Source organism: Corapipo altera, unplaced genomic scaffold, assembly GCF_003945725.1.
Source record: "Corapipo altera isolate COAL_440 unplaced genomic scaffold, ASM394572v1 61167, whole genome shotgun sequence".
NCBI classification, from domain to species: domain Eukaryota; kingdom Metazoa; phylum Chordata; class Aves; order Passeriformes; family Pipridae; genus Corapipo; species Corapipo altera.
In genome coordinates, this window is record NW_020884949.1 from 1,558,133 (window position 1) to 1,581,562 (window position 23,430).

At 37.4% G+C, this 23,430-nt stretch overlaps 1 protein-coding gene across 1 annotated transcript in view; it reads right to left on the bottom strand.

Annotated features, from left to right (window-relative positions):
• Positions 1-23,430, bottom strand: part of LOC113956380 (transient receptor potential cation channel subfamily M member 6-like) — a 34,398-nt gene that overhangs the window by 8,837 nt on the left and 2,131 nt on the right. The window contains exons 2-15 of the mRNA XM_027662891.1: positions 23,193-23,392; positions 20,667-20,799; positions 17,842-18,986; positions 17,023-17,135; positions 15,988-16,114; positions 15,004-15,101; positions 12,738-12,796; positions 11,119-11,144; positions 9,421-9,471; positions 5,960-6,025; positions 3,298-3,584; positions 2,959-3,041; positions 2,217-2,422; positions 247-298 (exon numbers count right to left, since the gene is read on the bottom strand). Of these exons, the coding sequence (XP_027518692.1) occupies positions 247-298; positions 2,217-2,422; positions 2,959-3,041; positions 3,298-3,584; positions 5,960-6,025; positions 9,421-9,471; positions 11,119-11,144; positions 12,738-12,796; positions 15,004-15,101; positions 15,988-16,114; positions 17,023-17,135; positions 17,842-18,986; positions 20,667-20,799; positions 23,193-23,392 (2,646 nt within the window). The remainder of the gene's footprint in view (positions 1-246; positions 299-2,216; positions 2,423-2,958; positions 3,042-3,297; positions 3,585-5,959; positions 6,026-9,420; positions 9,472-11,118; positions 11,145-12,737; positions 12,797-15,003; positions 15,102-15,987; positions 16,115-17,022; positions 17,136-17,841; positions 18,987-20,666; positions 20,800-23,192; positions 23,393-23,430) is intronic.

Here is a 23,430-nt window from a genome sequence, read left to right on the forward strand (position 1 = left end):
GCACAGCAACACAGACTCTCCTCACCTTCATATGCCTGTCACCACACGCTGAGAAATGGAAAACTTACAGTCCACCAAAGCACAGGAGAAGATATAGTCTTTCCATTGGCATCATACTTTCATTTAATTCAAACACCATGGAAAAATAATTAAATCCCACACACAAAACATAAAAAACATACTAAATATACAGAATATTGGCATTATGTCTAAACTGAATGATAATTTCATCAGAAAGAAACCTACTTTTTGTCTTCGGGTTTAATCACTGATGGATCTGTAAGGTTTTCCCCAACACCTACAACAAATCAACGTGTGTGTGTTACAAAGGAAGATAGTAATGATTTCATAATCTGGCACTTAACAAAAATGTAATTAACCATTTTCAGTAGATCATAAGTTGTCAAAGTGGTCATGAGCTAAAAAGAAAATGCTATGAATATAAAAATCCATTAAGTATTGGTAAGCATGTATAGTTCCTATCAAAGTCTTGACTTCAGCTGCTTTGACGTTTATTTATATGTAGATGGAAGGTGTATGCAAATACAGTAAATGTTATATTGAAGCTCAACGAACTAAGCAAAATGTGACCAACAAAACACTGTTATTTTAGTTGGCATAAAGGATCATCAGATATGGATCTTGCAGATATCAACAGATCTACTCTCAGAGACACATTCTCTTCAAGGTAACGAACACAAAAAGCCACAACTTCATGATGCGCAGATGTTTGGGTCTGTTATCCCTCTTTTCATCTGGGTGGCCATATTAAAAAAAAATTCATTATGATACCCGAATGTGATATCTACGCTGCAGTTTTCCCCAAACTGTTGACATACTACCATTTACGAAAAACATCTTTTTTTATATCTGAAGAAATCATTATGCTTTTACACTAAGGAAAAATCTATGATCATATGACCACACAATATGCAACTATTTTTATTTAAATCTAGTAAATTTATATTCTGCAAAAAAAAAGGTAAAGATTTCAGTAATAGCATAATGTGACTGAAATGCCCCCAAATTGCAATGAAGGCCATTTCAATTAATGTAAATTAGGAAAATGCAGTCTATATATATGTATGTGGAGATGGCTCTGATACTATATAATAAATTGTGATATAAATTCATCCTATTAGAACTTCAAGGGAGCAGCCCTTGTACTTTTCCTTAGCTCCAGATTAGAGAATTAAAGATAAACACAAGGCTCAAACTAGATTTGATTTCAGTTAGTTTGAGATGAAAACTGAGATTTACATGGATGTTTAAATTCTTCAGTTTTGAGCCAACACAATTTGTCTGGAACTGTCAAGAGTTGTATAAGAAGCCAAAGCAAACTTCAGGCAAATTCTTGTAGGCTACAGTGAAGACACGCTTACTCTCTCTGTACCTTTTTTTCATGTGCAGCTAAAACAACTAAAAGCAAGGATGGAATTATAGGTTTGCTGAATTGCTTAATAAGTATATCTTTTTGTAATTCACAGCTACTGGATGCTGTAAAATGTAAATATGCTAAATCTTTGACTACGCATACACATTTCCCTTGACAGAAATGACAAATAGTGTTTATATGGTTTGATGGGTGATGTTTGTCTTCTGAACATTGTCAACTGTTTATCTCCTCAAGATATGCCATCTTCCCACTTACATATGTACAGTAAAGTGATCCCATGCTCTTTGAAGGAGTCACCAGACTTTGTGAATAGCATTCAGGCTTACAGTTTATGTAAACTGCTTACAGATTTATTAATATGAACAATAAAAAGAATAGAACTGCAGATAGCAGTTCACACTCTTTTGACAGATATACCTATATATTAAGTGTGCATATACACGTGGGTACACTTGAATCTCTGTAATTTTTATGTCTTATGAAAAATCAAAATACTTTAAATGTATTTTTATGCATTGTAATATGTGGAGCAGTTTTTTTGAAGCTGGTTGAAGTGTTTCTGTACAGTTTATCTAACTGCTCTTTTGCTCATTTAGCCTAGAGGCATTTGAAGCAAAATTATTTTCCTATTACATCTACACTAGTATAGACTGTTTCCACAGATTCTCATTTACCAGCATCAAACAGATATTCAGGGGTTTCTTGAGCTTTGTGTTTTCTTACGTAATTGAGAATTTGGCCCATTCCTCAGTACTAAATTCTCTTTTGAGATAATTGCTTTTCATTTGGTTTCAAATAGCGATCACATGCTAGCAGTCACCTTGCAAATCCAGGACAAGGAGCTCTCCACAGGTGTACACATAGGTCCAGTGAGAGAAGGCCAGCATCAACTCTTCCAACAAGCTGCTGGGAGTAATCTCATCTCCATTGTTGTTGTTGTATTTCCGAAATTCACCAGTCATGTACTTCTCAATGGTCAGCCACTGGTTCACTGAATGGCGGTAGATGAGGAAAACTTCCAGGAACCTGTAGATATAAATACCATCTATCAAGAGCTGGCAGGGTAATGAGCATCCTCACAGCCAGCAAAAGTCATGCTGCACTGCAAATATACCAAAATGTCTTCCCTAGCAGGAGTATTTTGAACAGCAGGAGATACAAAATGGTAGAGAGAACAAAGGCTCTCTTGCTCTGATAACTCTCAAAACAAAGCACCCGATCAGAAAAGTATAGTTTATGAACAAACTATATAACCTGATTTACTCCAGCCCACTGTAAATGAGCTATGCCAAATTGTCTTATATTAATTGTACAAAAGGCAATTCTTGCTTAAGGAACAGTATGCTTATTTTGCTACCACATGCAGCTACAAATACAAACTTCCAAGTTGCCTAACTTTCCTCTTAAAAGTTTATTAGCTATCATTAGACATTATCATTATCACTGCAATTATCATTGCATTATCAATGCAACCCTCTATGGAAAAGGAGGCTGAATCAGACCTGGGACACAGCTGAAAAGAGAAATCTTTGGCACCTAGTACTTAAAGACACTGAATTTACCTTGGAGTATAGGGAATACTATGAGGCTTCACTTGGTTGAAGGTATAGATTAACTTCTGGGCAGCCCTTTGCTGTTGGATCTCCTGAAAAAAAATAATGTTATAAATACCACTTTCATTTTCATGAAGAAAGGTGTCATGAATTTGTCAAAACAAACAGAGAAACATACACACCCACTGATTAGATATTGCTTAAAAATGGGAGATATATCTTCCTTAAAACTTTTTTTTCTTTACAAAAAATAACATCAAACCACATGTCAGCCATGCTGAAGACAATTAACATGTAAGCAACATAATATCAGGCTAGACCAGTCAGTGTCTTTGGTTCTGAACTCACCCTCAGGCAGAGATGTAACACTGTGCCATCATGAAAGATCTTTTGCCAAGTTTGAACCACCTCTGGCAGAAAAGACTTCACAATAAATACTTGCCCCAACTTTAATACATCATTCTCAGACCAAGTACAAATGACCTTCATGGCCCTCCGCAGACCACCATCCATCTCCTCCCGTGACAAGACTTGGATCATTGCAGCCATACCACGCTGGGACCAGGAAGACATGCTTTTATCAAGGTTCATAGGTGAACTTTCTTCTAGCTGATAGACTGTCACTTCCTCTCCAGCTTAAATAAAAGGAAGTTTTGTCAGCAAAAGACATATATTGCAGAAACAGAAGAGAACTGCATTTTGATTTGAAATCTTTAAGTAAAGTATACATAGCACACTTTACACACCTTTGTAAGCCACGCTTTTTTAGAAGAAAGCCTTTTTATCATAACTGTTCACCTGTCTGAAAACTTCTCCAGCCTAGACTTACACAATTTAGTACATGCATTCTTCTACTACAATAATACTTGGTCCAAAGAGCTTGTATCCACCTCTAAACAGAGATGGATTTAAGACCTCCTGAATACTTCCACAGAAACAAAGCTCACATATTCTAGTATATAGTAGTAATTTAAAAGCAAATATTTTTTAAATGGTTACCATTTTTATCTCCAGTGTATAAATCTAAATATACTGAGTGGAGCTCCTTCTCTTTATGCACTTTTGTGGAAGGGGAATTTTTAGTAAGACTTGTTTTACGTTAATCATAATCCATGGAACACACACAGTATTTTTTTTTACTGTGTTTCACAAAGTAAACCTCAAAAATCAACAAACACCCAAACAAACCAGCAGGAGCAGAAAATCTGAAACATTGCAAATAACATTGGAATTTGTAAGAAAGTAAAATTAAAATCTTAGTTTAAAAATAATAGTTAAAATAATATTTTAGAATAACAGCTGAAAAGAAATCTATGAAAAAATCATGATATCAAGCAAACACACAGAGCATGTAATAGTTATTGATTATACCATTCAAGGCCTTTAATTTTTTAGTTGATACAAAATAGACTGTAGTCAAGAGTGCCACCTTTTGGTGCAGACAGACAGCCGAGTTGTTTCAAAAGTGATGACTTGGCCACAATGAGATGAGCCAGTGAAATTAGATTCAAAAGGACATTCCCACTAGAACAAGCTCAAGGAAATTAACAGGAAGCTTACAGGTTCAGTATCTTAAACTAAGATTAGATTTTTTTTTTCTAGAAATTCCAATGTTATTTGCGATGCACAAATGTTTCAGATGTTCTACTCCTGCTAGTAACGTTTTTTCTGAAAGTAGAAACTAGTGAGCTTAAACTCATTTGTATTCTGTTTCCCTCTATAGTTATAGTATCATTCCTCTCTGCAACCAAATCAAGACACCTTTCTACTGCCATTTGTAAACTAACTGAAAACTGAAAAGTAGAGTGATTTTTTAAATCTGGTTTTCCTTCTTGCAACTCACTTTATTTGCACTGTTAATTCATAAGAAACAGGTTTTCATTGGCAAGTGTGACAAGGTAACTACATCTGCAAAATGGCAAAGAATTGCATAAGCAACGATAAACTGGATTCAGATTAGTACATTTCCTTCCCACTCTCAAATTTACCTACACCAATAAGCGTATATGTAGGTGCTGTTGAATGCTGCAATTTACACACATTTTAATTTAAAATAAAGCAACTGGAACAGTGTCTTACGTAAAAGATGGACATGTGTATAAAGATACTGTAACTAGAAACATTTTTTTAATCATACATTAAATCTTCATTTTATTACCTTTTGATAGGTTAATACCTAGAAAAGTATCCTCTGGGAGCTTCAAAGATTAGAATGTTCAATATGCTCATAGCTATATTAATTATCTGCAGCAATCTGGTCTCAAGAAACCCTATGATGCTGCAAGTATCAGCAATTTGTTGCTGTGAGACAAAATATTCTACCTATTGAGAAGCTGGCACCTAGATCTCAAGCATCTACAGGCAGAGCTTCTGCTGCTATAAGTCAATATTACATGCTAACTTCCAATCTCTTCCCAATAGTTTATGGAATAGTGCCCTTTAAAGCAATATTTGGTTTTCTTCTTGTTGGTGTATCCTATACATCTATTTACATACTCTGTCTGTATGTGAAAGATGAACAGACAGAATGAAGTTATCAAGGATAAGGGGAAACTTTTTGTTGTCTTCAGCTATCCTAATAGATATATAGAAGATGGAGTTAGAGTAATCTCTGAGGTTGACAGCAATCGCATGAATGCCAACAGATACAAGCTATAGCAAGGGAAACCTTAACGAATTCCAGAAAAACTACTAGATTCACAGCTATGTCAGTCAAAATCTGGAAGAGGTTGCCCAACAAAACTGAGGAATTTGCATTTATAGACATATTCAAAATGTAATTGTATAGGGTGTCAGCAACCTGATCTGAGTGGACCACAGAGGGAGATGGACAAGACAACCTTCAAAGTCCCCAGATTAGTGCATGACTAAAATTTTATCTGTTTCACCTCTTTCAAAAAGAAGAATTGCTGAAATTAGTCCAAGACAATTTCTCAAACAGAGTCTTTAAAAAGATAATGCACTCACTATTTGTAAAGCAAAAAAACATAACCAGGAAATTAGTACTCACCAAAGAGCTGGACTGGTGTAAATGGTATAGTCTGAGAAAGTCTCATTAAGTTGTTTCTTTCAACAGCTGCAAACAACATAGATTTCACTGCTATATTGAATAAACAAGCTGGCTGAATTTCAAAAACACCTGGCAGCACTTTACTATACAAGGACTTTACTATACTTGGCACTTTACAAAGCCAAGGAGTACTCTAGAGTGTACAAAACCAGTGTGATCCTGTGTCAGATCTGATCACCATTCACTCTACCGAGCCAGCAACTCCCCTTTGCACACTGTCATGGTTTAGGAACTGTATTCCCCAATTTAGTGTTCCCACTGAAATGCTCCAAACCATGCGCTGCTCCCTCACTGCCCCCTCCCTATTCCTCTCACTTCTGCAGTGGGATGGAGAGGAGAATTGAAGGCACAAAAAGTAGAGATCATGGGCTGAGATAAGAACAATTTACTGGAAACAGCAATGAGATAAGAAAATGAGTAGATAAGAAAATGAGCAACACTATTAATAACAGAGGGTAGAAGACAGGCAAATGATTCACACGCAAATGCTCACCACGTGGAAACCGGCAATACAACAAACCTCAGCCACGTTACCCCGACCCAGAAGGGACCCATTCCCCTGTCCCTGGAAAATGACATGAGGCAGTATAGAACAACCTCTGGGTCCTAGCCATGCCCTCTTAGATACTGCCAAAATTAGCCCTGTCCTGGCCAGAACCAGGACACACACCCATGGTATCTCAAAAGCATCAGCTGCTGCTCTTTTGACCATTCACGAATTCCTTCCTTCCAAAGAAACAGCCTCTCTGGGAGAGCCCCTTGCACCCTGCTACAAGGACTGCTTCTGCTACCTCCTTATCCTCCTCCTTTCACCAAGGGCTGCTGCTGCTTTCTGCTCCTGCCAATTTCCACGCAGTAATATTGACACTGTGCCAGTGAGATGCACTGGCCTCAACAGCCTTCACTGCCTGTCTTGTCAGGTTAAAAAACACCTGGAGATTTAGAAAGGCCTGACAGGGAAATCCAAGCTTCCCTTGCACAGAGCACTGTTTCTTCATCTGGGCTTCCTGTCAAGCAACATCGGTAACATTATTATATCTCCCTATCTGCAGCTTATTACTCAGGCTTCAAAACATTACCTTCAAAATTTCAGAGTCAACTAAATACAGTCCTCACAATAACTGAGTTATCAGGAAAGGGGAGAGAGGTGTAAAGTCAGCCACAAAAAGGGTAAGAGGGTAGAACTAGGAGGCAACTCGGATGCTACAGGTCTATCTAATTTGCCTATTCAATGGTTGAAAGCAAAACTAGCATCCAAAGAAAAGAGCAATTTCAGGGTTTAGAGATGTAATAAGAACTAATAGTATTTGCAACAGAATGTACCATGGGAACTACATATAGCTAAGCCAAGTGATTTAAACAAACTAACCAAGCAAAGTGAAGAAACAATTAAGAAGGGAATGGAGGCAGCCAGCCAAGCAACACCAAGTTACTCTACAACCAGGTGAGTTGTCCTGAAGAAGTTCATAAGGTGGTCACTTAGAACTTCAGGGGCTCCAGATAGAGAAGAACACCGGAGACCCTCAATAAGTGTTGGGAAATTTCATGAATATGTAACAAGAACATAGGGAGCAAAAAACAAATAATCATGTAATGCTGATATATAAGCTGTAATGAAGATACCTATGTGTGCACTTTGGTGAAGTGATTATCAGTGCACCTGGCATGCTTAAATCATCCAGCATATTGTAATAAAAGAATGCCTGCCTGCTAAAACTCACAAGTTGAGTATTAGAGGCTTCTTTTAAGAGCTGATATTAGGCAATAAGAATGAACCACAGCAGAGCTGTGTTTCTCTGCAGAGTAACCGAAAAAGCCGTGGTGGCAGTCTTATACAGCTTGTACATTGTCTATCCTTTTAAGATTACTTCTCCATGCAGAACTTAATTAGAGATTACCGAGTCCAGTAGGGTAGAGCAAAGGGGACCCATGACTCGTCAACCCATGAATTATGGTCCTCATCTGAGAAGATCTACACTTCGGACTAGTCTTGGAGCATGGACTGAAAGTCATGATCTTTCTTTGATGATGACTAGGAGCATGCTCATGAAATTAGTGCATAGCAGAGACAAGGTTGTGAACAGAGCAGCCGCCAAACCTATGCCACCTGCCAGCAGTCACTCTACAACCTTGAGATCACATGGACTTGCACCAGCTGCTGAATCTGGGACAAAAATCTAATTCTTTTGGATGTGCAGAGAGGCAGGATTTTATTTGCTTGCTCAGCATGATAGAAAAATGCATAAGCAGTATATGGTATAGGATTTTAGTGTCCAATTTTTGGGCCTAGTTGGCTAAATTCCATTCAGGTCTTCCTGAGAGAAGAAAACTACACTGCAACCTCTTAAGATAGTTGCCAACTCATAATGGAAACCACTTTCATCTGTGCTAAAAAAATCCTACCTCATCTCAAATAGTAAGCCTAACGAGGGACAAATTAATCACTACAACAACGTCAACATGTCAGCCAAATTACTCCTGTATAATTCATTAAAATCCAGGAGGTTGTATTCCCAGTGAAAACAATGTAGATTTTGAATTTAAGGAGGCTGCTATTACTTCTGGTTTACCCCAGTCTTGCCTGTAAAAGAGACCAAGTCCTGTGAGCAATCTATTGGCAATCTCTCCTCTGAGAAAAACTGAAATCCATGCCTCATGGGATAATCTGTGTAGACTCAGCTCAGGAAAAGACAGGACTGCAGGAAATCAGCATTCAAATTATCTATTCCCTGCCAGATTTTCAGGAGTTCATAGGTAAAAAACACAGATTAAGTAGTACAGCACCAATTTACTGAAGAAAAGAATTCTAGAAAGTACAAAGGAGAGTGTGGGAGGTGTGAGGGGAAGTGACAGCTATCAACAAATTAGCACCTCTTCTGCCCCCTCAGGAATTGGATGTGCATTCATTGTTTCCAATGATATTTTGAAATTGATTATCTACAGAGTCTGCTCTGGATTTGCCATATATACCCAGAACAGAGAAATTATTAGCAAGAAAATAATTAATAATGCTCTCACTTAAGTGTTAGGCATGAATTAACAGAGAACCTTCTTAGCAGTGGTCAATTGTACAACTCTTCAAAATGAAAATCACAGAATATGACAAGGGGAGGACTAATGTTCTTTTTAATTGCTTAAATTTCTCAGCTATTATTCTGGTGCCTCCACTGTGGCAGACTGTATTGCAGGAAAAATGCTGAGGAGCATTCTGGGAAATGTAGTTCCTTATACTCTGTTGCACACGCTCCATAGAATGCTTGTATGTAATTGGTTAAACATCGTTTGTTACTTTTCAAACCCCATACATATATCAGATGTGGTTGTTTTCAATAAAGCTGATTCAGGCATCTGCCACCCCAGGTGTCAGGGTCTGTGCCCACAGTGCCGTCACTCCTCCTTACCTGAGTAGTGATGATGCAAATCTTGAGATGTTTTCAAGCAGGCAAAGATATCTGAAATAATGTTTAAAGGATCATTACATTAATTATTATAAAAGACATAAATGTATGATTTTTTAATTCCTTCCATCCTAGAGTTTGTCATGGAACAGATTAATCAGAATTACTGTCTCAGGATTCCAAAGAGGAGAATTACTAATTGGCTTTAAACTACATTGTAATGTACTGTATATTGGCAGATTTCAGTTATCAGTGTAATATAGACAGATGACTTATTTCTTCAGGAAAATGGTGGGAAAATGGTGTTATTAGTCTCAAGGACATGTTAAGACAGTTACATCTCTGGTATAACAAAAGAACTTTGCTGTCCACCATGCTTCTTGGTTTCCCAAAGTCATGATTTTTCTAAGCCATTAAGCATTCCATTAACTATACTACTGAACCAAAGTTATAATAATACTGTCCCATTAACCTGCAGCATCTAACATGCTGTTAAAATATAAGCAGGCAAACAATTTATGTGGTGACATATTTAACAGGCTCAACCAGACCAAATTTGGTCAAAAAATTTTGGTTTTACAGAAAGACTTTTTAATACAGCCAACGTTAATGAGCATGTTCCCATTAGGTGGATGAAATAATTTTGTTCGGCTAGAAAACAGTTCTTCAAAATGCCAGATTTTAGAATTATATATACTGTACTAATGTTAATTTTGAAAAAATAAGATAATCAAAACAATGTTCATCAGATTTTTGAACTTAACACTTTTCTTCTTGGTGTATTCTATTTGCTTATACTTCCTTATCTAGCAAGAGATCTTATACAGAAGTATCAACAGATTTGGGGGAAGGCCTTGCATTTTCACTGCCCTTAGTGATTCGAAGTTCCTTGTGCTTTCTTTCTTGCTGGATCCAACAACTCTGCTTACTGCAATATGCTTTGGCATGGAAGTGCTTTGTGCAGAGATGAACCCTGAAAGAGCAGCACTTGAAGGAGAGATAAGACTAAGGGCTACTCATTTCTGCATCACATCTAGCCTCAAAAAGAGATAGATGCCCAGATGCTCAGCCTCTTACAAATAAGAGTCATGTTAGGAAAACTGGAATATAAGGCTAAAATGTAACAAATACAAGTGAAGTTAATACTCTACTTTTGACGAACAAAGTATTTCCTCACTAAAACCTTGAATTTCTTCATTGGACATTTCAAAATAAATTCAATCCTTCACTGTTGTCATAATTTCAGGTAAACAACACAAACGGAGGAATTACACAAAATTGCAACCTGAAAAATCGAACATACATTAAAATTTTATATCACAATCTGTCTTCAGACTAACACTGTTTAATTTAGGAGGTCTCTTATACTGTAAGGGATGAAAGCAGAACCATCATCTTAAAGATCTTTTTCCTGCTGAAATTACTGGGCAGACTAGAATAAAAATAGATTTTTCCATTTAAGATTAGGGAGTTATTATGAGAAAAACATGTCCTCATAAAAAAAAAAAAACCCTTAAACTACAAATTAAAGTTTGTAATTGTTTGTATTGTTTCATGAAATAATGAAACAATATCTGCACATTTTCCTATACCCCTCAACTACAGTAAATTAACTTCCTTTTAGGATTTTGTACTTCAGAATTGTCAGAGTGAAATTTCCAAATGGGAATTAAAATGAGTGACAAGCAATGAAAAACTTACTGTCAGTTTCCTCTGAAGCTCTCAACCTGTTTAAAAACAAATACTTGATATTTTAATCTGAAATATCTGTCATTAAGCTAATACTGGTACACATCGATCGCATATAAAGAGATGTGATCTATGTGAAGGCTAAACTCACAAAGGTTTGATCAGTAATTACAAAACAAAATAACCCTCAGTGCAACTTTGTTCAATGCAGCAATCAGCAAAACACCTTCAGGTATTGAAGATGTGACACATTTTTCTGCGTGTTTCTTTCTCTGCTTTATGTTGAGCTGCTCTGGATTCTGCACTGCTGTTCGTATCTTTTACACTGCAATAACAGTATCAGTTACAGACCCTTCAATCACATACACAATGGTTCATTTTTCAGTGAGTGTGAGATATATTAAAAGCTACATGTGTCATTACCACCACTTCTGTATGTATAAAAACATACTTTTTAAATTGATGGGCTTTTGGATTAACAAGTCTGCTTATACAAAAAGACTATTGCATCAGTAATAACATTAAAGCAGTCTTTCACAGAACACAGAAGATACGATTCACCTCACAGACCAAAGAATCCTAACTGAGGACAACTGACTAAGTGACAGAATCAGGCCACTCAAGAGCCTGTATGTCCTGCTGGTACATATGTGGTTTGCTTACCACCTATAAATGAGTCGGAGTAAAGAAAAAAAAGAAAAAAAGAAGAAAGAAAAGGAAAACCACCCAAAATAACAAAAAAACTTCACCCAACCCTCTCATACACACACCAGTATGCATAAAAACCAAAAAAAACCCCCACAGTAACCTTTTTCCTCCTCTCCCCATGGTGAAATCACACAGGATGTGATGGCTTTCTAGTATCTTTTATTTATTACATCCACAGTGCTAAAAAAATAAGAGCAATCTAGAAGAAATTGATGAAAATAAGAAAGAAAAGGAAAGGGAACATATGGACAGCACTACATGTGGTAAAAATACTCCTAATATTAAGATAATGATTAATCAAGCGGGGGGGGATGGAAACCACTTGTGAAACCAGTATACTTTCACCAAATATAATCAAAGCTTAACAACTTTTGAAAATGTATGAAGAAAACTAAGGTAAGTATTTCATATTTTCTGCAACTCAGCACAAAAGACATTAACCAGAGAGTGAGAGAAGCTTTCAGGAGCTGCTAGTATTTTAATTATTAAAAAAGGAAACATACAATTTGCACAGTAAAAGCAAATGCAACTTTTCATGCTCACTAGATTGGAAAAATGGTCAGTCAAAGATGGTCGTAAAACCACAGAATCATAGAATCATTAAGAGTAGAAAAGGCCTTTAAGATCATGAAGTCTGACTGTCATCTTAGTGACTGACATAGAAAATTGGATTATTATTAGAATTGGAATGGGTGTGTATTCCACCCAATATCATACACTTTGTTTAAACGTATCTCCTTCATCTCCAGTAACAAGGCTTCCCCTAAGCATCTTAAAAAACTGAACTGCCTTAACTCTTCATTTCACATAAGTTTCTCATCTGAAGTATCAGAAACAAAACTGAAGTGGAAATCTGCAGACAGTATTAGACATCTCTTTCTGAAAACATGTGAAGGGTATCTTAATACACTAATAATACATACGAGGAGTTCCTGCTCAGATTACTTTTCTTCATATTTCCAAATACTCTATTACTCAAATCCTAAAAAAGAGAAATACTTTTACTGGTAAAATATGCACATCGCTATAATATGCACACTGCACAGCTCAAAAAGCTACAGTCTTAAAAACAGTTACTGATATGCTTATTGTTAACATAAATAATGACAACGACAGGCAGGTGAATCACAGTATTGCCAAACTTACACTAAAATGAAACTAATTACCTCACATTGCAGTGTTCCATGTTGCCTCCATACATTTGAAATACTCAGGTACCCACCCATATCTCAACACACTCACAAAGCTTGTTAAAGATGTTCTAAAATGAACAGTATCAGAGAACTAACTTTATGTTGGAAAATTCCAGTTTAGGGATAGGCTTTACAATTGTTGAAAATAAAATTCACTCTAAACCTCTATAACAGAAAAAGGTGACACACTGAGCAGCTTTCCAGTGATATACAGATCACATATTTTACAGGTCTTTTGTTTAAAGAAATACTGAAGTAGTCTTTTAAACTTCCAGCGATATTAGAAAAAAATGGGTCAGCTAGGTCCTCCTAATGTGCTAGTCAGAAATAGAATTTTTCTTCTGAGTAGTAGCCAGGCAGATTTCAATTCTCAAATGAAAAAGGCCCATCCAAAAAATGTTCAGAGACAGCTAAGTTTAAAGATAAATCAACTAAAATTCAGCTTCTAATTTAATCTGAAACTTAACTTTTTTTTATTTCTCTCGTATTTTGACCTCATAGCTTGATCTGCAGATGTAAAAATCTTTTAAAAACCTTCCTACACACACCCTTGCTTTGCTCCCTGCTACCTACCAGTAGGGATTCCTAAACTACTAGTATGCAGTGGATAAATCTGAGAAGTACCACTTCAGGAAAGAGAGATTTCTTTAAAATATATCATACTCCAAGTGGAACAGTTGGATGCAGCAATTTTATTACATCTCAGTGATAAATATAAACTTTCATAGTCCAGAGGGGACTTACAGAGAGGCATGATAATTCAGTGGGTATTGAAGACTGTATCTTAGAAGAATAAATAATCTGAAGTCAATGTTCTGAAAGTGACTGGTTTCAGCATAACTCCAATACTGCTATTAGTCATTAGATTTTTTTGAGAATTTTAAAAATCCTACTCTTGAGTTTTACCCAAGAACATCTTCATATGAGTTTTGAAGCACCAGATGACTTGGTTCCTTCACACAGTTTTCCTGACTTTACTTTTATTTTGCTTGTCTGATCTTGTATTCAACATTTCAAAGATTTATGGATTTATACTCCAAGCTCGGGTCTCACAGAATACAAAATCAGTAAATTTATTTCTATTTCTCTCTTTCTCTTCATTTTTTCATAGAAAACCCCACCATTTTTAAAACTGACATTCAAGGTCTCTTTCCTGGTATTTGGGATTCAAACTCTACAACACTGGCATATCTGAAATTATCTGGTTTATCTTTATTCTTAAAAAAAAAGAAAAAAAAAAGGTAAATAATAACATTTACAGTGAAAAATAAGCTAACCTTTGAAAGATTACGATTTTAATAATCATGCCAGAAGTAAAACAGACAAGGAAGGGTACTTTCGTACTGTTGAAAATGAAAAGGAAAGGATACTTTCACATTTCCTTTTCTTAACTTATTCTTTATTTCCTTTTATACTTGTGAAATACAATTATTCTAGCTCCATCGCATTGGTTTCCACAGGCTGAGGACCTTTAGATTAAGAAGCTGAAAAATTAATTCTGTTAAATCACAAAATATTTTTTAATAAGCCAATGGTTAAGAAATCTACACTTTGCAATTCTTATCAATATTTAAGTACTGTTTTGCAAGAAATAACTATCTCTATGTGATAGAGTGAACACTATGTAGCTTAACTTTCCAAAATTTCCTTCTGAGCCATTCTGCCCACAGGTTCAAGACTAAGCTGTGTGTTCAGGCGTTGCCTAATGAAACATCAACACACATGCCATTTCTGACTAACTTCATATTCAGAACAACTCTGTGACTCAATAATTTAATATCTTACTTTGATAATCTTAGTAGAGTGTTAATAGATGTTAAATTATTCATTTACTCGCACACATAGACTGAGCCAGCAGACAACAAAGTTCCTCATCTCTCAAAGAGGTATGTCACGACAAAGAACCTGTAGTGGCAAATCTGGGGACAACAGTAGAGCTACCCTAGGCTCATCTCAGCCAAAATTATGGGCTAGGATGTGTAATTGTAGGTCTTACCTCTCGAGAATGCCCCATGTAATCACAGGATGGTATGGTATGCCTACCGATGTCTTGATTTTTCATTTTCTGGTGCGTGAAACTGAAACGTTCCAGACCTAGCCGAAAGAGCACGTCAGCTATTTCTAGAGTGTAATGAACAGCTCTATCATTATAAACTAAATACCTATGCAGTGTTATAAAATGAACATGTATATACCATACTGTCCCAGCAAACCCATATTTATAAAAACAATAACAGAATTTCAGAGGGATAAAACAGACTATTTCCATTCTTTGTCAGTAGATTTGGGAGGAGTGCAGCCCTCCTCAGATCATGAGGTACTGAGTCACACATTCCCCAATGCTTCTCCTAGCAGCTCTCAGGATGAAAACAGTGAGCTACATCACAGCAAAGCTGAACGATAAGATGAACTATACAAAGGACTTCTGAGAACGAAAGAGATGAAGAATTACTAAAAGAAGACTAAGGAGGTCATTCCTTTTCATTTCAAAAAAGACAACACAAAATTCATATCTTCCATTTGGAGGATGTCTTTCTGAGCAATGAGAAATGAATAATGCAAGTAGGGGACCTCCCAGAAAATACAGTATCACAGCACTGCCTGTGAGTGTAAATGTCCTGGAAAATCATGAGTTTATTTTTACAACTAGCCAGGATGCCACTTTAAAAGATACTTCAGGAGAGGAGACAAAGACACCACCCTCCTTCTTCCCACTTATTCCTGAGATCAGCACTCTATTGTCTTCCATGCAAGAGAGGCAGTGCTCCCAGAAAGATTCAGCTGACCTTCCATCCAACCTATATCTCTCTTCAATGATGGAGCAAATAACCAAGCCATGCGTGATTGCAACTGAAGACTAATTTGTGGAAATTATTCCATGAGATGAAAATAGTGGGTGACACTTTGAATTCGTGATTTATATTTACTGACTCTTTTTAAAAACTATTCTGAAATTCACTGTTTGCAAAATGTCACATACTTAGCTGACTGAAATTAGATACAGTGAGCCAATTCTTGCTGTGTTTCTCTTGCTCATCCCAGACATTGATCTCTGCAGGCTCTGAGATCACTTGAGTGTTCTGGGGACAATCATCCACTCTAATCACCTGGCAATACAGAGACAAAACAATACTCAATTTACAGGATAACTAGCATCTCTGCAGTTCCTCTGATAGCCTATGGTGTGGCCTTTCAGAGCATCACTGAAATGCCAATGACTGAACATACTACCAAACAAGAAAAAGAAACAGGTTTTCCAATTTTTTGTTACAAGTTGCAGAATACATGTTGCATTTGTCTAGTAAATACAACTCATGAAAGATCTCACACTATTTAAAGATATTTGAACTTCAGAGGTATTTGATCTCAAACTTTGAGTATTTGCTGACCTGAGCATCTTCTTTAAACAAAACAGTCTTCAGCATTCATCTCATTAAACAATGATAACTCTTTCTAGTTGACAAAGACACTAGGAATTTCTTTATAGCTCTATAAATAGATTTTTATATATGAACACACAGATACAGTTACAAAAAGTTGCCCCATACATATGACACAATCAATATGCTTTCTGCAACATGCAAAATATTTGCCATCAAAAAAGACTGTGGGACTCTTGTAGGCAGGAGATAACCTTATGAGGCCTAGCTTCCTTGTTTACAGTTGTATACCACCTGGATATGGCCCCTTCTTCAGTTTATCCTAGATCCTACAGAGCCTCCTCAAGTTCTCCTGCAAACTGAAGTGCAAGGACTTATTTATTCTTGTGTAAAATCCATATCACTCCAGTACACTATCTAGCAAAGTCCCTGAGCATCAACAAGTTAAAAGGGAAATCCCACACATTTCAAATAAAAGGAAAACTGAAGCAAAACTAGACACACACACGAGATACCCCAGTTTGTGTGCAGCATTTTAAATGTATACATTTTCAATTAAATCACACTGAAAAACTGCTCTTAATGAATGAAAAAGACAGTTTTGAGATATGTGATTCTCTTGCATCTGCCCATACCGGCACCTGAAGGGGTTTTTGATTCCTCTTTCCTCTCCCAGGCTTTCTATCTCTGTTTTGCTGTTTTGCTTTTGTTGCCTCACTGTGGTGTAGCTCACTGGATCGTAAAGACTCTGCAGAAAAGAGCCAAAAAAACACCTTTAAGTTAGAGAGTTTCGTTTACTAACGTAAGAATGAGAACTGGCAGATCTCTAAGGCAAGCTGAGAAAGACTTGTGACATACAAAGTTAATACTCATGTAGTTCATTGCACAGTTGTGCACCATCACAAGATATAAAACAAGAAATGTTATCCATCATCTCACATTAATCATAATTAGAACAAGAATTTGCTGTATTTTAGTTCTTGGTAAGCAAACTTCGTGGTGGACAGGGAGGGATTTAAACTCACAAAAAGTGTATACCTCTTCTCCGTGTGCCCATCTGACCTACGATAATCCTAATGTATCTCTACGGGATTGTGTAATTTATTTTGGGTCCTGCAACTCTTGCATTGCATCCCCATGGCAAAGAGACTTTCCCAGAGTGAGCACAATCCTTCTGTTACTCCATTTGTGTAACCACAGACAAAGGGAGTTCATGAGAAGGGGAGAATCAGGGTGGCTGACACATAGGTGTATCACAGCTTGGGTACAAGGCACACTTCAGAAATTCCCAACAGTTGCCAGACCCACAACAAAGAAACTGAAAGAGTAACTCTGGAACCTCTGCTACTACCATCAACTACAGCTAATACCTTATCGGTGCAAATGAAAGATTTTTATAATGTCTAGGACTCTCCAGTAAAAGATACTGTACAGGTATAATGTTTTATAATTACCGCCTATAGTCTTGCACGTTTTCCCTGATCTCTCTTTCTTAGGGGACTGTAAGCTCTTGCTTCTGCAGAAACTCCAGTCCCTCCGGAGTGGGCTGATCCAAAAGGAAGTGCTTCGTTTCAGCATGTTCTGAGAGATGCTGTTGCTGCTGTGATGTGACCAGTCAGAGTTGTAGGAGAAGGACTTTGATTCTACTAACTGGACATGCCTGGGAGGACTACTCTTGCAATTATTGTCCCTGTCATAGGAGGAATGTATGTACATGGCTTTCTTCTTTGAATCTGATATGAAAACACCTTTTTCATCACCTTCAGAGAACCCCCAGTTCACATAACCACCTTCGGTTTCTTCCCCATCATCGCAGGGGGATGCTGCACTCTCTTCAATATCCAGCGGTGGCTGGAGACCCAGAGGATGATCAGACTCTACAGCATTAATCTTTTCTGAAGGCAAATGAATAGCAAAGTCTTTCTGGCTCCAATGATAATCTTCTGTCTCTTTTCCAGTGAGGCTGACACTGGGCAAATTTTGCTGCATCACAGTGCTACTTTGCAGGTCATCTCTGACCACTTCATCCTTGTACTTGGCAGGAGTGCTCAAAAAGGAGAAATTTAAGGTGACATCCTCAGACGAAGACCCTCCCTGATGGTCAGGGGGCACCAGCAAAAACTGTCCATACCTAAGGGTTGACTTAGTCTCAGAGGATACTCCTGAAGCGGGTGTGACACCTTCTATCTCTACTTTTCGAGAGCTGTCTTCTATCACCTTGTTACTCTCAGACCTCCATACATGGTCTTTGCACTCTGATGGACCCAGACTCCTTACCACGCTCCGTAAGAGGGAGGGTGGCATGCTGTAGTAGTGGTATTTCTTGTCGTACAAACACTTCAGGCTGCTCAAGGTCTCAGAACAGAGTGCATTGCTCCAGCTATGTGGCAGCTTCCTACACGTTTGATGTTTTGTGTCAGCCAGCAAGGCTTCTTCCACCTGCAAGGTGTCTACAGCAGAAAGGACTTTCAGGATGTCCACTGTTAAGGCAGACAAGTCTTGCAAGTGTCCTAGCTGGCTGTCCAGGGAGAGTAAAGATTCCTTGATAAAAAATACCTTCTTATGCACCTCTTTAAGCTGTAGAAACATCTCCTCCACTCTAAGTAGAAAAAACAAAATATAATTAAAATACCAAAACATAGATCTTTATATCCTTTTGCAAGATGATGAAGGAAGCCACTAACGCATTTCAAAAAGTCAGTGTTTCAAGCAGGCACTTTTTTTTTTAATGGTGACTTTCACTTTTGTCAAATAAGTACACTTGACAAAGCCCAGCCAACAACCAGTGTTTCCTAAGGAAACAGACTTTTTGCTCAAAAAGTATCTATTTCAAAAACTCTTGTTTTCCGACTAATAGCCATTCATTGCCACTGAAGTACTAAACCATGGACAGCAGGCAGCTATTGCTGCCAGTGTAAAATGCTATAAAGGATATTTCTTGTCAGCTAGTCATCCTGCATTTCTACATTTCTTGCACAAGCATGAGGACAAGACTTACACAAACCTATATGTATTTTTCATTCTTGCATTTTTCAAATGCCAGAGACTGCTGGGAAAGAGGTCTTTCCAAGAACCTATTTGGCCTCTGGAAGCGGATTCTCTGCATCTTATGGCATCGGTTACCTTTAAGTAAAATACAACTTCCTAAAAAGCAAAGCCTATTTTTTTATCATCTTCAAATCTCCAGTAAAAAGTGCAAGAACTTCTTGGCCTGGAATTATATAATTTTAACCAAATAATTATTCTCACATTTCCTGAAGATACTCTCTGGTGCTTTATCACTAAGTCATTGATAAATTAGCTGCAGGCAATATGCAGTAGTCATTTCTTCCACTTGTCACAGAATAACTAAAAGATATAGTATTAACTAATTGCTGACTAAAATCAAAGATCAGTATTCCAGAACATTTTATCTAAATTAATTTCTTGCATGAATGTTATGTAATCCTGTGAAGTGTATTTCACTTTCGCACTCAGAAAAAAATTCCTTTCCAATTCTATATTTATCCAGTAAATGAAATCTTCTTGATGTAATCAATTCTGTAGCTTTTGAACAAAGCTATTTATTTAATTTCTTTTACAGGTGATGTTTATACTGCTTCTGTTTTGTTTTAACCTGCAGAAAGTAAGATCATAAACAGGCAAAGATTAAGAGTCTATCTTTCTCTAGGCAAAACAAATTTGTTAGGTGAGTTCAGTGTTGGCATTCACTAAGACTTTTTTAAATTTTCCATTTTTTTAACTCTTCCCCTTAAATTTAGTGGCAGATTTGCCATTGATTCCAATAGAATGCTAAATTAGGCCAATACTGAGAGTTTTGAAGCCCTACTGACAGCTGTGTATTAGCATTTTGCAAACCAAGACACTATATTGAAAATAATGCTAAAATGGTTTTATGGTTATTTCTGTAAACAGCAATTATACTCAATCACAAGCAATACTATCACAGCATTATTACACTGCTAAGCTTTTAAACAAACACATATATTATATGATGTTCTCTGGCATGTTTTTGTAGTGCTAACTGGTCTGCAAAAGTGAAACTTAGCAACACCTAACTGTACCCCTTTAACCACCTACACACATGTGGGGATACAGTTCTGCCAGCAAGGCTTCCCAGACAGACCTGACATGCACCTCAAACAGATATATTTCCATCAAATTAGCAAGGTCTATGCATGTTCACAGTGCTCATAATCTGTTTCAAAAGCATTACCTTATCAAAGTCTTTTTATATGACAAATTTATACAAAGAACACAAATCTTCAGCAAAACACACCTTTCTGTGGTCAGATGGATCCTTTCACTGTCACTGGAATTCAGGCTTTCGTTCTTTTCATGAAAATACTTCTCCACACACTGTTGCTCAAAGTCATGAAGTTTCTTTAACTCCTCATCACTCAGGTAGAGCTCTGAACAAAGGAAGTAGGAATCAGTACGAAGCATGCTGATAATTACAATTGTTTATGAACATCCATGAGGAAAAAAAATAAAAAACCTGTCAGAACTTGTTTACACTCCCTTCCTTGAAAAGAAAGAATCAGGCCTAACTCTGTGAATTTGGGCTTATGCATAAAGACCCTACATGCCAAATAAAGGAAATTATGTTTTTTATCTTTCCTTAGACAGGGAACATAACCACACTGACAAAAATTCCAGTGCACTTCCCTTTAAAGCCTCAAAAGCACACCCAAATGGCTGCACACAAAGATATATTTTCTCACAAACTTTTTCCTTTATTTTGTTATGCATGTGTCACTTACAAGATGTAGATATACATATAAAGGCTTACAAAAATCTCACTCTAATGTGGTGAAGGCATTCACTTCAGGTTAGTCACCTACAATTGTAGTCCTTCCAGGTATTCAAATCTGCAAAGCTTTTTTCCCAACTAAATGCTTAATTTTTGCATATGTATAAAACATTAAGGCATTCCTAATTAACATTCATATGTATAAAACATTAAGATCTTCTCTCCACCCCCTTCCTCTCCAAGATTCCTAAAGGAGGACGAAAACACTCAGAAGTTTACAACTTGGGCTGTTCATGATGCTATTCTTCTAGTACACCAAGATTTCTGAGAGAACAGATTGATTACAAAACAGTACAAATAAATGCATATGGTGGAAAGCTGTTTCTCTGATTCAAACTCCACATTTTCCAAGTTCCTCTTTTCTTTCTTTATTTTAGGTACCAGAGTCCTCACTGTACTTGATAAGGGGATATCTCCATCAGGTAGCAAGGCACTGTTTGTCACAAGCATATAAAAAAAAGCTGCAACACACAGCTCAGCAGCCAAAACCTCAGCAGTGTTCTGGGGTTCCCCCTTTCACTCCCAATGGGACTTGACCACCTTTGAGGCTCTTTTCCTCCATAACCTATCTATGTTCTTTCCTCCAATATTTTACTCCATATATTGGTATTTTCACTGATTTTCCACAGGGTGGCACTGGATCCTCATTGTGAAAACCAGTTCATTATAACCACACCAAAAGTAAAGTAGAAGCAACTTACCAAGCAATGCACAGGTATATAGAAAAGGGGCACAGAGGCATACAAACGGGAAAAAATTCTCCTTCTGAGAGAAGTGTAAGCAAGTCATGAGCCCTCTTCTATCCAAAGACTTTTAGATGTGCTAAGCAGGGCTTTAGTTTTCCTTTAGCCTGATGCACCTTACAAGACACTCGTTATGCTACATCAGTGATTTATGCTATTCATACATATAAAATAATCAGTGGCACTTCAAAGTGCCTACTTTGTATCTAGTGTATCCAGTCATGATGGAGAAGGTGAGCCTGGGAGCAGCAGTAAAACAGCTTAGCGTTGATTATTTAAGCCTGGTTTTGAACTCTGCAACTACCTGCAAGCATGCCAGGACTCTTCAGGGATTCATTGTTTAGCAGAGCAAATCCTAAGTAAAGCATAACTCAGGCAGGATCCTCCCCACATCTCTTATTAGGTACCAAGGGAGCATGTTGCATCAAAAAGGATGAGGCTGTATAATATTATACACCAGTGTTCCCCAATGTTTTTGTAGAAAAGGTTATAGCCACCAGCCTCTCCTCCCCATTTCTCTGCCTCACCCCAACCACCAAGCTCCACTACTGAGTATTCATTCCCATCCCAACATCTTGTGGTCCCGTCCCCTCAACAGCTAGAGCTACCTACTCCTGGCAGAGCTGGCAACAGTGAGACAGGGAACTGATATCACCTTGAAGAAGCATTAGGAAGGACGCTGGGATGAAGATATCCAGGCTGGGAATGTGCAGTGATAAGCCAGCGCACAAAGGAAAGGGAAACAGTGAGAAGGTGGGAATCCTCTATGCTCTCTCTCTGCATCTGCCATCACTTGATCTCCTTTGTCCTTGAGTTCTGCACCTTCTTTCTCCAGGTAATGAAAAAGGAATTGTTGGGTCTTTTCATGACAAACATACAGAAATTTATACCCTCACTACTGTTTAATTTCTTTAAAAATAAGGCTATTAATTCCTACAGAATAAATTGCTGTCACTTTATTTCAGCTGTGTGTCACTTTATTTCAGAGCTGTGAGGTATCTTGACTGATGCACAGTATGTAGCACAGCAAAGCATTCCCCTAGTCACTTAGTCATTTTTTCCTTCAAGAATTCTCAGGGAGTCAAGTTAAATTCAATTTTTAAAATTAAAACAGCCCTCTACCCAGAGAATATATTTTTTCTTTTTTTTTTTTTCTTTTTTTTTTTTTTTTTTTGAGGAACTCAACTTCAAGGTGATGGGAGGCTGACAAACAATTGTCACTAGCTATTTCTTTTGGTTCCCAGCTTACTTAGTCCAACATCGCCTTCCTCTTGATCCAGCTCATTTGGGGGCTGATGGCGGAAGATGCGATTTATAAGAAGTCCGATGTGGCTCAGCAGGATGAATGGTGGAGGCAGCCATGGCTTCTCATGGTAGGTCATAATGTAGCGGTACCGGTTGTACTTCCAGAGCTTGTTCGATATGGATTTCAAATCAAAATAAACATTACTGAGAAGAGAGTGACAGAAGGAGGGGAAAGGAGGGTA